Here is a 17,806-nt window from a genome sequence, read left to right as displayed (position 1 = left end):
ATAGCAAACATGACATGATAAAGCTGACATTTAGAAACAGACTTTATGATTACAATTTTATCAACAGGACAAAAATATGTGATAACACTGAAAAAATAATCAATGCGTTATGGTATTTGGACATGGCAACATGGTGATACTATGTTTTTGACACAGACACTAGTAAAACCATAATCTTTGGACATGCACTGTACCTTGGTAATAACATTTCATTACATTTCCTTCACATATCATGCAAATAACTTAACAGTAGTAGATGGTATACAGTATATATGAATATGGTATATATCAGTCAGTATCATGCTATCAAAGAACGATTGTTATATCCTGGTTGGATGTGTCCCACGGTAATATCATGCAATTCTTTGAAATGCCTAGGAGTAAATACTAGGTACAAGAAAATGGTAATCAGTCAATAATACCATGGTATACACAACGATTTAAAAGTTTGCAGTCTGTACGATTTTTGAAAGTCTCTCGCTCAGCAAGGCGGAATTTACTTGATCAAAAATACAGTCAAAACAGTAATATTATGAAATATTGGTACAGTTTAAAATAAACTTTTTCTACTTTACAATATTTTTCAAATGTAATTTATTCCTGTGATGGCAAAGCTGAATTTTCAATTTTCTATGTCACATGATCCTTCAGAAATCAAGCTAATATGCTTTGATGAAACATAAGAAACATTTTTTATTGTTATCAATGTGGAAAATAAATACATTTTTACTACTTTACTGTCACTTTTGATCAATGTAATACATCCTTGCAACAACCAAAAATCTTAATGGCTGCAAAATCTTGTATATCTAAGATTACCATGGTATTACCATGTTTTTGGATATGTACCATTATAACACCATGGTAATCTTGTAATACCAGGGAGTATGATGTCAATTTGAAGGTAAATGAATATGGCAATCAGTCAGCAGCACCATAATATATATTGTAATCATTTAGCACTGTAATTTTACCACTGTATAACTGTACCGCAATACTGCCATTTAAATCAATATCAATGCTGAAACGTTACTGAGTCTTTATTGCAATAACCACTGCCAACATAAGCCTAGGGAAGAGGACATCAATAGCTCTGAACATAAACCACAGTAGTGCCACCTTATCAGATGAACAGAAAAAACACAGAGGAAACGAATTCCTGTACAGATAAGCCACATGACAGTCCACTGCAAATGTGCTACACATAAAATCTTTGATAGACCAACATAACGGATGATAAAGGTCCTTTAGTGTGCTACTGCCCTTGAAGGCAAACCAGAAAGATTGTGGGTCTGATTTCACTGTATTGAACTCTCATACCTGCCAGTGGAGAATGATGCTCCAGATGAGCCCCAGGATCAGTTTATGATTCCCATCTACAATGTCAGCTCCTCCTATGTTCACCAGCTCAACCTAAAAATGGAGAAGATTTAAATGCAAGAACCTTAACTGCACATAATTCGACCAGGAGCATGTATTAAGAAAGTAAACAGGGTCACTTTTGATTTTATGTTGAATTTAAACAAGATAAGCATCAGATATTTCAGTCACATCAACTGTTTTTGATATCAACAGTTTAATATTTGCTGGAAAATTACTTCAACCAGACCTTATAATTTGCAATCTTACTTGGCTTTTATTTGGTTCTTCAAACCCATTTTCAAGCTGCCTGGATGTTTCACTTCGTTTTATCAAGCAAAGCAGCTTTTGTATCAGTGAAATGGATAATTGCCATTGCCTTATCAAACTGTAAATTTTTCTTCTGCATAATTTTGTCTTGCATTTATTGAAAAAGCTCAACCGAAACATTGAAATTCCAAGAGCTGCGAATAGTAAAACAGCCAGTTGAACCAATTAACTCACATTGTTCTTCTGAAGGATCTGCAGGGCCCTGTTAACATTGTTGAGGGAGTGCACTCGAGTGAAACCACGTTCTTTAACCTGCAAATGGGGAATATATCAGAACTGAACTTAGAGCATCCATTGCAAATGAATTCAACCAGTTATGCACTCATCCTTGTCCAAATGCTTTGAAACCTGGAGTATTTTTTCCTTGATAAAAATAGAACAAAGAAACGTGTCTCAGAATATAACCCAGCAGAGCCAATTAAAGGGATAGTTCGCCCAAATATGAAAGTTCTGTCATAATTTTCTCCCTAATGAAGGGGTGGCCGTTATGCCCAGAACAGTAAATATCACGGTATTTGTATTTAACACACACACATAACCTAAAAAAAAAAAAAGTTCTTAAAGCAAAGTCCCTATCAAGTAATATCTGTTCACTCTGCGACCATATTTGCGATTTCAGGCATCTACGACCAATTCCTATCTATTTGAATGGGGAAATCCTGAAATCTCAAAAACTGCTTGCCGAACTCACAATTAAATAACATATTTCAAATTAACAACAAAATCTGAAATGAACTGTCCCATAAATGTTGTTTCTAATGCTCAAATAGTGTACATGCAACCAGCCAATGTGCATGTGCAGTCCTAAGAGCGAGTATCAGGTTTCTATGGGAACCGGAGCTTCTAACGGCAGCTGCAGTGACGCAATGACTTTTCCAATCAGCGATTGGCACTTTTACTTAGAAGGCGGGACGTATTCTGCCATATTGCTGATTGTTGCTGTTTCTCCCATTCATAAGTAATAGAAGTGAACCGTCTTTCTATATCTATAGTCTTTGCTTAAAGTCACCATGAAATTAAAATGGGCAGTTCTTATTTTCTTATTTTATATGGAATTTTGCAGTATTTATACACTTTTTTTCATTTTTTATAAATGTGCCCTAGTAATCTTTAAACAAAATAACGTCCCCTCTCTCTTGTATCTCTTCTCTGGTGATGCGTTTACTGACCCGAGGACGGGACAACCGGTCACACACATGACATCACAGCAATAGCAAACCACACCAATCAAGTCAATTCCTGATGGACGAAATCAAGTCCCGCCCTACATTTGTTTTTGTTCAAGAAGCTGTTTCACTCGGATTTAGTATGTCACAATAGGGAAGAAAAGACTATCACAACTTTTGTTTCATGCCGACTTCAGTTATCCCCAAAATGTTCTATATTACACAAAAAAAGTCCTTTTGGGGTGAACTATTCCAGTAAGGAGAATGTTTCTTATTTAAAGATGGACCTACTAGTTCATGGCCAACCAGACCCTCCAGGAGTTCAAGAAGACGTCGGCCATCACACAGATCGGTAAAAAGGTCATCAACAGGGGGTCGTCTTGTCTAGAGAATAAACAGAACTTGTAGAAAATTAAGGCTGAGGGTCTTTGGGAACATTTAGGCCTCTAGGATGTGCTTATACTTGGTTTGTTTGGTCGGGACCAAAAAAAACATTTAGTCCTGATCCGCTTATTATTCACATTGGCAGTTTAAACATCGGAAAAATAAAGATACCGTACCTTAAGGCATAGGGATATGTTTACATTTAAAGGTCCCATTCCATGGATTATTTTTATTATTTAATAATGTTTCCAGGGGTGCCCTTATAATGTTAGTATGTTTTTTAGATCAAAAATTGTTATAATTTAGAAATAAAAGGCATATTTCCTAGCCTGATTTCATTCCCTGGTTTGAACACTCTGTTTGAAGGGGCGTGTCTGCTGTGAGACTTCAGTGTAAACGCCCTCTGCTGTGATTGGCTGACATGCTTGCATATGAAATATCTGGCATTACATGTGGAACTATCTGGAAAACTTTTACTATTACAGCTATTATACGTTTTTACTATTAAAGCTATCGGGATTAACGAATCATGAGAAGTTTTTTAAGTATTTAGATCTATTACCATCACATAAAAGGTTGCAGTTATGAGCATTGAGCAGATAACAGTCTGTTGATCGCGTGAAAAAAGATCTTATCATTGCAACGCAGTTTCTGCACTCTCACTAATGATTTCACCAATACAAACATGAGGCATATAAATACAGTAAGAGCTTCGTTGTGCAGTGTAACAGCGTCATTGATTTCATAACGAGTTTTGGCAAGTGTCCAGATAAACTCGCGCTGTGTGATTGACAGCTTGGGCGATTGGAAAGGGATTGTTCTTTGATCGCTTTCTGTATATTAATCACAGTTTAAGTAAGATTATTTTCATCCTACTAAGAGAAACGAACGATGTGAAGAGTGATCGCTACTTCCATATTAAATCACTACTTACCGCTTGCTGGAATATAGTTGAAATTGCCCCCTTCGTCAGTATGAAACGCTGAGAGAAGTCTCCTTGATATTATCCCAGGTTAGAAAAACAGTCCGTGGTGAAATGGACAGAGCAAACTAACAACTTCGAATTAAAATTTTGCGGTATCCGATTATAGATAAACATCAACCACGTCTGTTGACATTTCGCCATCAATACGCCTGTGTTCCTGTGGGCGGAGGTTACGGTTCTAGTGACATCATTAAAGAAGGAAGTAGAGGGATGTAGTCCAATCCAGGCGCTTTTTGTAGTCAACTTCTGTTAAATAAAATATCTCGCTTGGCATTGAACTTTGAGCTTTATAATTTTACAGATATTATTTATACTCTAACAACAACATTACACACTAACTAAAGTTTGAAACATGGGATCACATAGAACGGGACCTTTAAATAAAAGTATTTATTTTAAAGTATTTATATAGTATTTAAAGTGGAGTATTTATGAGTGTGTATTATCCAAAATAAACCCCCACAGTTTTGCCTTGAAGCAAACACTTCTCTCTCAGTTTGAAGGACAAAATACTGATGTCCTTCCTCTGTTAACATACTGTAAAAGGATGCTAACAGAGTTACAAAGAGAATACAAAAACCTCTGTTTTGAAATGCCTTACCTGGAAGCGTGGAACGTCAAACAAACAATTCTAAAGCACACATTCAAGCATTCACACTCACATCCTGACAGATGAAGGTTAGTGACAAGACTCTAAGCGTGTGTGAATCTTAACTTTTAACCTTAAGATCAAGACTATGTGCAAGTGTGAATCTTAACTTTTAACCTTGATATCAAGCTTGTCTACCTTATGTCTCCTCATCCACCCACCATGTTGTAGGTGGACGAATAACAGCATTTCAGTTTATACACCTATAACACGCTTTTGCAACAACAGAAAACCATGAACATTTTTCAGAAAATCGCAATATAAAGATCGTCTAAATCGGTTAGTTAAAACCAATTGATAAAAGCATTTTTATTTGCCATTAAGGGTGATTCAGTGTTATTTCAACACATGATAAAAACAAGGCTCAAGTCAGATTACCTTAGCAAACTGTGAGTTTATCCATTTCGTGAAGGTTTTCTTTTGAACATCTTCTCTTTCATCTGAAAATGAGAGAGATCACAGTCAATATTGTCCAGCTAATTTCAAACAAATCTTTCTCATTTAATTCCTTAAAAATTGTAAAGCTGTACAACAAACAGCATAGATCTTCATAAGAATAAAAAAGCCCTCTGTGGTCAATAAGAAATATTCACTACGTTGTGGCATTTGATATGAGGAAGGTTAAATACAAAGAGAATGAGAAAAAAGCCCCTGAAAGACCTGAGATAGGTTTGAGGATATATACAGATCAATGGTCAGCTGGCATTCAAAAGAAGATTAGTTCTGAGAGACTGAGGGTGTAGATCGGGCAACCCTTACAAACACAATGACTGAGTAAAGTGTAAGATTGATAAGAAAAGCCAAAGAACCTGCTTAGTAATTCCTCTATTATTCCTATTCACTTCTAAAACATTTAATACACGGTTCGGCGATGCGAAATTGCAAACAAGCAATTGACAAGATCGAGAATCCAGGAAACAAAAAAAAACAAAAAAATAGTCGTCTTTGTGGGATTGCCCACGAATAAAAACTGTTCATAAAATGCCAGAAAGTCACTTGCATTTGCAAAGAGAGTGAAGGAAATGTCGGGTGTTGGGAACATTAAAAATCAATCAGTACAAAGAACATTTAGCTTTCATATCACATTAAGAGCTTGTGTTGTTCCCTACTCTAATATTCTCCAATTGCTTTGATTCAGATCTCTGTGCTCTATCCTCTCGGCTTGCTTTGGTTTGAGATTGATTACAACAGCGTAATTCTTATCTAGGGGCCCTGATGATATTAAAGCTAGAGTTCACCCCTATAATGAAAATCCTGCCATCTTTCGTCTTCCTCGTATGGGGCACAAAAGGAATTATCTAGCCAAGGCAGTCCCTGTTCTGCAACTACTTTTATTGGAAAAGTGCAGCTTTGACATTCTGCTAAATATCTCCTTTTGTGCTCCATGCAAGAAAGAAAGTCATACAGGTTTGGCAGAGTTATCATGTCATCTACAAACCTTCCAGAATCGTTAGGATTGATTAAGAATTGTTTGAATATTTCCTTATGCACATAAAGCACTAGGTGGTGAATCACAAGCTTTCCAGAGTCGGCGTGGATGACAGCATTTTCATGCATAATTGATTTTAAGCTTCCAGTTGTTTTTGCCTCCATCGCAATAATCATCATGAAATGGGTAGTTTCAGTTCATTGTTCCCATTGGTCAGCCTACACTTCAGCTGAAGGTATAATCACAGTAGCATGGCTCAGATTCGTTTCAAGCCTGACTGCACCATGTCATGCTTATAATCGCAATAACACACACACTCACACGGTTTTGCTGTAATAATACGACAGAAGACTAAAGGCAATGTTAATGATCAAACAATGAATAAGATTAAATCAGTTATAAAGAACTAAAATAAATATAAAATTAAGGATAAAATGTTTTAATACGTTTTACACATTATTTACATTCTCTTTCTACTAATTTGCTAAAATAGAATATCATACATTTTTATTATGATAAAAAAAAAATGTCATCTGAAAGCATAAGTTATCCCATGCAGACCACAGATTTCAGTTCTTGAAAGCAATGCCATTTAGCCAGGCTAATTTGAGTTCTTTGCTGTAGATAAGTCATCTTCTGAACACTACAAAAAGCAGCAATCGAGAACTATTCTTATCGCAGATCAATAATTTCTGCAGCAAATCAGATATCTCTTAACGTTCCGTAATGGCAAAAGTCATTCTTTTACTTGATTAACACAATCCGCTTCAATTATACTGTCAACCCCTTGACAAAATGCGCAGAATACAGCAGCACCACACAAAGGAAAAGCTGATTATTGTAGCCAAAGTATTTTGTTGCTGAGGGAACCTTCACATTATCTTACAGGATTACTGCTATTGATCTAGAAAGCTCTAAATTAGCTGCTTTTAAAAGCTCAAGATTTGACAGGGAAATTATATTTCAGCCTTCTTCAGGTTCAGAAACACAACAGGGTAGACGACTTCCCGCAGTGTCCATTCACAAACTGCCTAAACTTTAAGACACAATTAATTTTGCCACATTGAAAGAAAGCATTTTAGTTGGTCGGATGACTCATTTGCTAAACAAAAACTAATCTGCACTGTAAAAAGTTAAAATGTGCAGTCGTTACATTAATGTGTTAATTTCCCTCCAAAATTAAAAGGCTTTTTCAGAATATTAGGCCTACCTTTCATGCAGTGTGTAATACAGCTGGTTGTGAAGGTAAAAGGTCGGCAAAGTTTTAAAGAAAAAAGTGCACAAGTTTTTAGTCTCCTAAAAAAAATGCTGGAATGAGTTTAGTCCCACTTCCTGTAAAATACCTAAGAAACATTGTAACAAATTTGCATAATCAACACCTATGGTTTTCATTAGCTGGTCGAGGTCTGGAAGAATTTGGTTTGTGTTGTGGACATGTCCAGAAGATTCTGTTTTCAGCGCTGCAAATCCACTTTGCAAGCCATCATTCATATCACTGCTTAACAAGTGCTGAGGAAGCTTCCAGAGCTGAAATTCAGATATGGTAATGGTCGACCAATCACAATGGACTGGGCCATTTGACCAATCAGAGCAAAGTAGGCTCTCAGAAAGGGGGGTGGGGTTTAGAAAGACTGAATATTCAAACAAACCGGTTTCAGACTCTGAGAAATAAGGTGATGTGGAATGTACAGACCCTTTCCAAAAAATTAGAATATCATGGAAAAGTTTATTTATTTCCATAATTCCATTCAAAACGTTAAACTTCCATAGATTATAGAATCAGGGCCCACAACTTAAACGATTTCAAGTATTTAGTTGTTTATTTGTACATAATTTGGGCTTCCAGCTCATAAAACCCACGAAAACAGGATTTCAAAAAAATTAGAATATTACATAAAATCACACAGTAATTACACAGTGATACCATGGTCATTGAACCAGGTTTTGGTTATCTTGGCAGTGTGGGCAGGTGCAAATCCTGCTGGAAAATGAAGTCAGCGTCTCCATAAAGCTTGTCTGCTGAAGGAAGCATGAAGTGCTCTGGAAATGTCCTAGACGGCTGCGTTGAGTGGACAGCACAGTGGACCAACACCAGCCGATGACATGGCTCCCCAAACCAACACAGACTGTGGAAACTTCACACTGGACTTCAAGCATCTTGGATTGTGTGCCTCTCCATTCTTCCTCCAGACTCTGGGACCTTGGTTTCCAAATGAGATGCAAAATTTGCTCTCATCAGAAAAGAGGACTTTGGTCCACTGTGCTTTATTAAATCCAGAGTCAACGCAGCCGTCTACCAGGACATTTCCAGAGCACTTCATGCTGACTTCATTTTCCAGCAGGATTTGCACCTGCCCACACTGCCAAGATAACCAAAACCTGGTTCAATGACCATGGTATCACTGTGTAATTACTGTGTGATTTCATGTAATATTCTAATTTTTTGAAATCCTGTTTTCGTGGGTTTTATGAGCTGGAAGCCCAAATTATGTACAAATAAACAACTAAATACTTGAAATCGTTTAAGTTGTGGGCCCTGAATCTATAATCTATGGAAGTTTAACGTTTTTAATGGAATTATGGAAATAAATAAACTTTTCCATGATATTCAAATTTTTTGGAAAGGGTCTGTATATCATGAGAAAATGTTTTTTTTCTTTTTCGTTTTTACCTTTGATGCATGTAAATCGATTTTAGGAGACCTCCAAAACTAAATTAGGATTATGAACCTTTAAAATAGCATTAAAATTCTGGCGTGCTATATTTCAAGTCTTCTGAAGCCATACAATAACTTTATTTGAGAAACAGCTGTGGCCACCGTTTATTTTCATTATATGGAAAAAAGCAGAAGGACATTTTGCTATAAATAACTCCTTTTGTGTTCCGGGGAAGAAAGAAATGCGTTTCTAAAGACTCAAGGGTGAGTAAATGATGGCAGAATATTTAGGTTCATTTAGATGTCACCAAATTAAGAGCATGTTTGGTTATCTGACATAACATCTTTCACAGAGCGCTCTCACTGAATTATAGTTTTATGCAAAAGAGTGTGAACAAACGTCTGTCAACAAATAAAGGTGTTAAACTCCTTGCTTGACGTCCTCCTGTCATAATGTGCAATCAAAAGCCCATAATAGTTGTTTTTGCCTGGTTGTGACAATTATCATTTCTGAAACAGCCGGATAATAATGCTCTGAAATGAAAAGGAATTTAGCCTTGGCTCTGCAGGTGATAATAGCAAACGTGTTTAAATAAAGTGAACCCAAATGTTTTAAGCAATATTCAAACCAAAACAAACGTTAATAAAAATCATGAATCTGAAAATGTAATTGGACAAATATATAAAACTGCTGGAAATTAATGGTGTAACTTTACATAAAATCAAAGAAAACTGGGAGATAGAACATATATAAACAAATGTAAACCAGGATCTTGATTCTGAAATATATATATACACACATGATCCATGTCAACAACTGCATTTTGAAATGCATTTTGAACTGGAGTTGCGTATTTGGAAAACTGATAATATAGTTTTAAATCACTGTATTAACAATAACTGTTTTTGAAAAAAAAAAGTAGCCTATTATTAAAGTGCCCTTATATGCTATTTTAAAAGTTCCAAATTTTGTTTCGAAGGTCTCCTACAATAGATTATGCATCCAAGGTCAAAAAAACATTTTTTTTCTCATAATATACATTGCACATCACCTCATTTCTCAAAGAGTCTGAAACGATTCATTCGAAGATTCTCTCTCTAAACCCCTCCTTTCCACGAGCTGACTCTGCTCTGATTGGTCAGATGGCCCAGTCTGTTGTGATTGGCTGCAGTGGCATAAAGCACACGCTTACTCTATTTGATAAAATGTTTTATGTACTAACGCAATAAACAATCACAATGTTCATTTTTAGCAGCATGAACACTAATATTTTAGCAGTGATGTCCATAACCACTACTTCTGTAAATAGAATTATGCAAGCCTACTAGTGACCAAACAGTACCAGTGTTCTATTCGCAATGCTTACATCCTGTGGTCTGAACCGCTGTGAACACAAACAACCAGTGTGAAATAAACAGTTAAAGGGTTAGTTCACCAAAAAAAAAAAAAAAAAAATGAAAAATCACCCTCATGTCGTTCCAAACCTGTGAGACTTTCGTTCATCTTTGGACCACAAATGAAAATATTTTTAATGAAATCTGAGCACTTTCTGTCCCTCCATTGACAGCTACCACTTTGATTCTTCAAAAAGTTCATAAACAGATCGTAAAACGAATCCATATGAATTGAGAGGTTTAGTCCAAATGTTCTGAAGAGACACGAAATTTAGGCTTTCATTCACATATGAACATTCATCAACTCACACATCAGTAGTGGTAAACGGAAGCTCAAGCATGTTCGCTTGACGTTTGAGACCAATGAGGTTCATTCTCGCGTTACGCAGCACGTCTGAGCTTTTTCAAGAAAGTGAAGGCCAAGTTGTCCTTCAGAAAATTTGTACTAAACTGCTCAATTCATATATGGATTAGTTTTACTAATAGTTGCGTAGCTGTCAACGGAGACAAAGGATCTTTATGAGTTCCGAAGATGAACAAAAGTCTAAAAGGTATAGAAAGACATAAGACAGTGCACGTAATTAATGATAGACTTTTCATTTATGGGTGAACGAACCCTTTAAACGTCCCAGGTAACACTCTTGGAAGGCAGATCAATCAATTAAATTAGAGGACCGGAAAATGCATGCATTTAGGATTGAATATTATTAGTTATGGTGTATATAGGTTTAATTTTATATATGAATGTTGGGGGATAAAAATAGAATCAAATTATTATGTCTATGGAAATGATTGGAATGGAAGACATAATAAAAGTATAAAATAAATAAATAGAGCCCGATCTGGCAGACAGAATAATGTGAGCAGACAGACAGGAGAATGAAAGCATTGCTTGCCATTGATCGGAGGCGTGACTCCAGGCAGGTGGCAGCTGCTGCTGGATTATATCCGCCCTTGTGCAAATAGGATGATGGGGTGACGGGTTTGAGCCGAAGCTAACGGGCAAATACAAAGACGCTGGACGCACACACCTGCTTTTAGCCGCCTAATCTCAGCACACACATCCGAGGGAAGACTGTATTCACAGATTACAGCCATACGTTTCCACCACAGCCACCCAGCTTCGTTTTTTTTCCCCTGGCAATTTACAAGCGCGAGCCCAAATGTTTCGATGAGACTGGAAATACTCAGCGTGTCTTTATGACAACAGCGCATGTGATTGAACTGCGTGTAGTTTAACAGCAGACTACCACCAAACTTTCTCTCACATTCGTCTATAAAATCACGACTAAATACAAAGTGCGCACGTTCAACGATTCACCAGAAGAGTACACAAGAAACAACAACGAAAGACACCCGTGCACGCTTAATTAACACTAACGTTAAAACAAAACTGTCCGTGCATGAGAACAGATCCCTTTATAGATAAGACGCACCCGGCTAGAGGATCTATTGTTAAATCTGGTTAAATCTTACGTGACATGCCGTAATAAAAGCCGCCAACAGCCAAACAATCACCTCACACTGGAAGAGTATTTCAGTATGATGATTCAGTCTTACCTAAATGAGGCTTTTAGACCATAACAAGCGCAACTATTTCCTCCGTAATGGCTTTTAGAGTCGCAGGCAGTCGGGGTTGTGGTGAGTATCCGTTACCTGTGTATATAAACACAGCGAGCTCAGTTTGATTATCCGGTTCTCTTGCTGTTAAACGGACTCGTCCATGCCTAAAGCCGTAGATGATTTGGAGAAGGAACTGTAGGTGGACACTTTGCCGCTTTATTTTGTCGTACTCCCTCACTTGAGTGCAGTTGTAGCCCTGCTGTGATCCGTTGATACCGGCAGGTGTAGCGGTGCTCTGCTCTGGCATGCGGGCTGATTGACTACAGCTCTATCTAACGGGGAACGATAGTTCGCCACAGGGATCGATACCACATGGATATAATGAACAACTTTATTTAACTTGTTTATGGTTAGAAGGTAGGCTCATTACACGGTGCCAATAATAACCACGTTTCAATTTGAGTCCCTTATATTTCCGTAAGCAGGAAAGTTAGATTACAAGTTAGTCACTCAGAGCGCATATTGTCAGCAAGCAGTAAATAGACGCTCGAGAACAGAAATCGTGGTAACCATAGCAACACTAGGGTGCACGAGCATTTTTGGTCAGGGACGCATAACACAAACATAAAACACTGTCATTATTTTTCTATTACAAATATAATCACAAAACATTTGGGTGTTTTGTTTAAAAAAAAAAAAAAAAAAAAAATTGTAAAGTGATAGTTCACCCAAAAATAAAAATTCTGTCATTTACTCATCCTCAAGTTGCTCCAAACCTATGAATTTCTTTCTTTTTGAAGATATTTGGAAGAATGTTTGTAATCAAATAGTTGATGGGTCCCATTGACTTCCATAGTATGTATAAAAAAAAAGATACTAGAGCCAGGATATTATTATTTTTTAATATAACTGTGTTTGGCTGGAAAAAGGAAGTCATATAGCTACACCTAGGATGGCTAGAGGGTGATTACTCAAAACATCACCATGCCATCTGTTCATCTGCCAGAGAAATCCGAAATAAGTAACAGTCTGTTTTTTTAATCCATTCTTGTGGGATTTTTCAACTCTGAAATAAGAGAATTGCATTTATTTTGTTTTATGTCTCTTGGAAGAGCATTGTGTGTTGTGGTAGTACTGAAAGTGAAAATCTATCTATATTATTATCTCATCAGTAGTTCTTTCTCAAACAAAATGGTTGTATATTTTTTTGTACACAATAGGCCTAGTGTTCAACAGAAGCAGGTGGAAGTATAAAATTGCAGCAACAGTTCAATCAGACTCGGAGAACAATCATAACATCCAAAATACAGGCCAGTGTCTTTGAGCTGTTCATTCAAGCAGTCTGGTTTTCATTCAGGGACTGTATGTGCAGTGTTTCCATTTTAAGTAGGCCTACAAGTTGTCATTTGAATTTTTTAAATGCCAACCAGGGGTGTAGATCTCATTTTCAATGTCATTTTTCTTCAGCCATGCCAACCATTGCTTGTGTATTTGATGAATAACTGCAGAAAAGAGTGAACAGCAAATGTCATAAAAGCCCCCAGGGTTTTAAAACACACCCTGATAGAGTGCAGTAAACACCTGATGTTTCTAAAGTGACGAAAAGTATTTTAATCCAAAACTTATCTGTTCACTCCACACTGTAACGTGAGAAGATACTGGAGACTCCCTTGAGGACTCCTCAGAATGCCACCCACGGTGCATTCAAACATGTAGAAAGTAAAGTAACCGATTCATTAATTATAGGCTACTTGTTTGGTAATGAGCCCTGAAGTTAATTTCGAGGTTCATAGATATAAAAATTACCAGTATCATACAAACTATAAATAATTAAAAAAAATATAAATAAATATAAAATATAATATAAAAATATAAAAAGTTGCATGATTTCACTGTTTGCTAGTTGTACTTCACTGCGTTTATTTACTTTTTTTTTTTTGCTTTGTGAGGATGTCTTTTCTCGCATAATTACCCATTTTTGCACAAAAAAAAAAAAAACTTCTGTTGAAGTACTGTACACTTTATTTCATTTATTTAATGTCTTGAAATTTACTTTTAAAAAAAATGTGTGAAGACATGACAGTTTTCTGAGGAAAGGTTTGATTAATATAAAGTTTGTTCTTGCAAGAACTCTAAAGATGGTCAACATTTTCTCCAGTAGCCATCATAAAAAATAAAAATAAAAAGCTTTTGAGGTGCTTGAAATAGACATTTCTTAAGAATACAATAGGATACTTGATACTCCTTTAGTTTTAACAGTGTGCTTCTCTGGTTATGTAATGAAAAAAATGATCAGAGGTCTCCAGTGACTGAGGGAGGGAGAGAGAGAGAGAGAGAGAGAGAGAGAGAGAGAGAGAGAGAGAGAGAGAGAGAGAGAGAGAGAGAGAGAGAGAGAGAGAGAGAGAGAGAGAGAGAGAGAGAGAGAGAGAGAGAGAGAGAGAGAGAGTTTAAGGAGATCTGAATGCTGTTTTCAGTAGAACATGCTCAACACTGCCTTACAGTGGCTGTTCATACAGAGTTATATCTTCTACTGTATATATATATATATATATATTCCCATTAAAGCCAAAAATAGAAACACCAGTATACTGACTGTCCCTGGGAGAGGCCCAAGCAGAAAAGGCTAACAACAAATCTTTTTCAACAAATCCCCAGCTTTTTATCATTATAATTTCCCAGTAATATTTGATTATATCAAAGGTTTAAATATCAATGTTTTGACAGCTAGCATAAAAACATTTTATACTCTTTGATAAAATGTACTCTCTGGAGTACGTGAAGCAGAGACGGTACCATAAGTTATTTAGAGAATTTCTTAAATCTTTTGAGTCAGAAGATTCTATGGCAGATGTCAACATGTCAGTCACTCCTGCAGGCCTAATGCAGTTTAACACAAAACAGAGCCATAGATTGGATACCGTGAGCAGAAGATAGAGTTGCAACCTCAAATTCTCCAAGGAGTCGAACTGTCTCGCCCAACTGTAAAAATGCCACTGAATACCAGGAGCCTCAGAAGGCATCATCAACCCATTTAAACAAATGCTTGCTCATTTAAAAATAAATAAGGGTTCTAATCAGCACCAAAAAGGGGTTTATAGCCAGGAGAACTTAAGATCCACAAAGAACGTTTTGGGTCATTTTTCACCCCAATATCAAAGGACAAAACAAATAAGAAAAAATAAATTCATAAATAAGAATCTAGATTTTAGATCCAACAAATTAAGCCTATATGTTTTTTTTACTATGACATTATTTTTATGAGATGTTTATTATCTCCCCCAACTGAACAATCTCACTCTCTCTCAGACCCTTAGCAAACAATTGGACGAGATTTGTCCCAGAGCAATACATTGCTGTCGGCGCCACTGGATCACCAAAGTTTTGTACAATTGTTTTTCAGGCTTGGTGATTGAGAGCTTTGCATTTGGCATCAGGAAGGCTAAGCCTTTGTTTTTTGAGGTCAGCTTTAATCTGTTTTGCCCAGATTTTCTTGGGCTCCATTAGTTGAACCTCCCATTTCACAGGTCGCTGCTGCCAGAGTAGTCAGTAAAGTAGACGTCATTCGTTCATTCGGGATATGCCACTGAAACACTGTAGCTTGCGCTTTTGGTTTTCTTCTTCGACTGCTGTTTTCGACATGGGAGGCGGGCATGCTAACAAGGACGCTAAAGACCACAGTCTGTCTCTAGTGTGCCTCTTGAGGCCAGGGCAGTGAGGTTTACTTGTACAGCTCTTACTAGCTGGCCTCCATTACACTCACCCCCATCAGGGTCACGGCACCAAAGTAACCCCTCTGGTGCTACTCGCACCTCTCCAAGCTGGATTTGAAACAGCGTTTCCAGCATTAAAGGCAGGCGCGCAAACAAGGACGCTAAAGACTGCGTTCTCTAGCATCTGTTGCTAGTTTGCCTCTTGAGGCTAGGGGAGTGAGGTTCATTTATATAGCTCTTACTACCTGGCCTCTGTTAAACTACCCCCCCTAAACCTCACTCCCATCCAGAGGTTGCATGTGATTTTGGAGCCGGTCGCATAGAGAGGCATCTAATATTCACAATAAACAACAAGCGAACCTTTAAAATAAATTATAAAAAATTTACTTTTTTTCAGTTAAATGTGTTCTAATGTCATTAAAATAATACAAACAAATATTTTGATATATATATGTATTGTGAAATATGACCTGAGATTCACCTTGCCACTGTCTAGCTCATTTTAAAACCATTTATATATACTGGTGGTGCTTTAGATAAACCAGAAACAAATATTTTAAAGAATCTATCAAAAGAACCTTAAAACATAAAACTTTTTAATCTCATATATACACTCACCTAAAGGATTATTATGACCGCCGCTAGCGTAGCTAGCGAAAGCGGTCATATAGGGATTGTCAAAGTTTTTTTTTTTTTTTTTTTCCGTCACCTTACTGAATTTTTCGTCAACGATACCAGGGACACCGAAGCACCGGGGAACATGAAATTTGGTGGGCATGTAGCCCCACTAGACTTCTAAGGAAAAATTTCGTTTGGTCCCCGGGGGCCACTCGTTTCGTTTGGCCCCCGGGGGCGCTGGGCCCCCCCAAACCCCCAAAAATGCAGTTTTTCCTAAATAACTACCTGAACCGTGGCACCGAGGATGAAGAAATTTTTATGGTATGTTGGTCTACTAGACTTTTACGGAAAAATTTCGTTTGGTCCCCGGGGGCCACTTCCCCCCCCCCCCCGCGCTGGGGCCCCCTTAAATTTTGTGTCAACGATACCAGGGACACCGAAACACCGGGGAACATGAAATTTGGTGGGCATGTAGCCCCACTAGACTTCTAAGGAAAAATTTCGTTTGGTCCCCGGGGGCCACTCCCCCCCCGCGCTGGGCCCCCCCAAACCCAAAAAAATGCAGTTTTTCCTAAATAACTACCTGAACCGTGGCACCGAGGATGAAGAAATTTTTATGGTATGTTGGTCTACTAGACTTTTACGGAAAAATTTCGTTTGGTCCCCGGGGGCCACTTCCCCCCCCTGCGCTGGGGCCCCCGTAAATTTTTCGTCAACGATACCAGGGACACCGAAACACCGGGGAACATGAAATTTGGTGGGCATGTAGCCCCACTAGACTTCTACGGAAAAATTTCGTTTGGTCCCCGGGGGCCACTCCCCCCCCCCCCCCCCGCGCTGGGCCCCCCCAAACCCAAAAAAATTCAGTTTTTCCTAAATAACTACCTGAACCGTGGCACCGAGGATGAAGAAATTTTTATGGTATGTTGCTCTTAAGGGCCCACATCAACCTAGCCCATAATCACTCATTTGTGATTTGCGCCCCTCCAATAAAAAATGAAAATGCAATATTATTCTGCTTTAATTGCCCCTATCTTCAGTGGAGATGTTCAGAACTGCACCATATTTCATGTGTATGATTAACTTGACATCCTCTGGGGGTATCCTCTGCTAAGTTTTGTAGAATTTCATCCATGGGGGGGTATAAAATAAATTCATTTATGTGCACATTTAGTGACTGTACACTCATCGGCCTGTAGATGGTGCTGTTGAGCGAAGGGTTGCTGGTTTAGGATGATACTGTCACACACACACATGCAGGAATACAAACAAACGCAAGCATGCACACACACTGACATCCACACGCACAGACACACACCCATACACACACATACAAATCCACATGCACAGACACACACACACAAACACACACGCGCACACATGTACGCACACATACATACACGCACAGACACACACACACACACACAGACACACACATACACAAACACACACACAAACACACACACATACACACACACACACACACACACACACACACACACACACACACACACACACACACACACACACACACAGACAGACATGCACATACTATTACTTTT

General features: G+C 37.8%; 2 protein-coding genes across 5 annotated transcripts in view; one reads left to right on the top strand and one right to left on the bottom strand.

Annotated features, from left to right (window-relative positions):
* The window catches only part of knstrn (kinetochore localized astrin (SPAG5) binding protein), a 170,267-nt gene that overhangs the window by 130,636 nt on the left and 21,825 nt on the right, over positions 1-17,806 (top strand). The window lies entirely within an intron of this gene.
* The window catches only part of dmd (dystrophin), a 110,209-nt gene that overhangs the window by 89,165 nt on the left and 3,238 nt on the right, over positions 1-17,806 (bottom strand). For all 4 annotated transcript variants that reach the window (XM_079896601.1, XM_079896600.1, XM_079896603.1 and 1 more), the window contains exons 2-5: positions 5,252-5,313; positions 3,147-3,239; positions 1,864-1,941; positions 1,321-1,413 (exon numbers count right to left, since the gene is read on the bottom strand). In XM_079896601.1, coding sequence (XP_079752727.1) covers positions 1,321-1,413; positions 1,864-1,941; positions 3,147-3,239; positions 5,252-5,313 — 326 coding nt within the window. The remainder of the gene's footprint in view (positions 1-1,320; positions 1,414-1,863; positions 1,942-3,146; positions 3,240-5,251; positions 5,314-17,806) is intronic.

This window comes from Squalius cephalus, assembly GCF_949319135.1.
Source record: "Squalius cephalus genome assembly, chromosome: 2".
NCBI classification, from domain to species: Eukaryota; Metazoa; Chordata; class Actinopteri; order Cypriniformes; family Leuciscidae; genus Squalius; species Squalius cephalus.
This window is presented reverse-complemented; position numbering and strand designations above follow the sequence as displayed.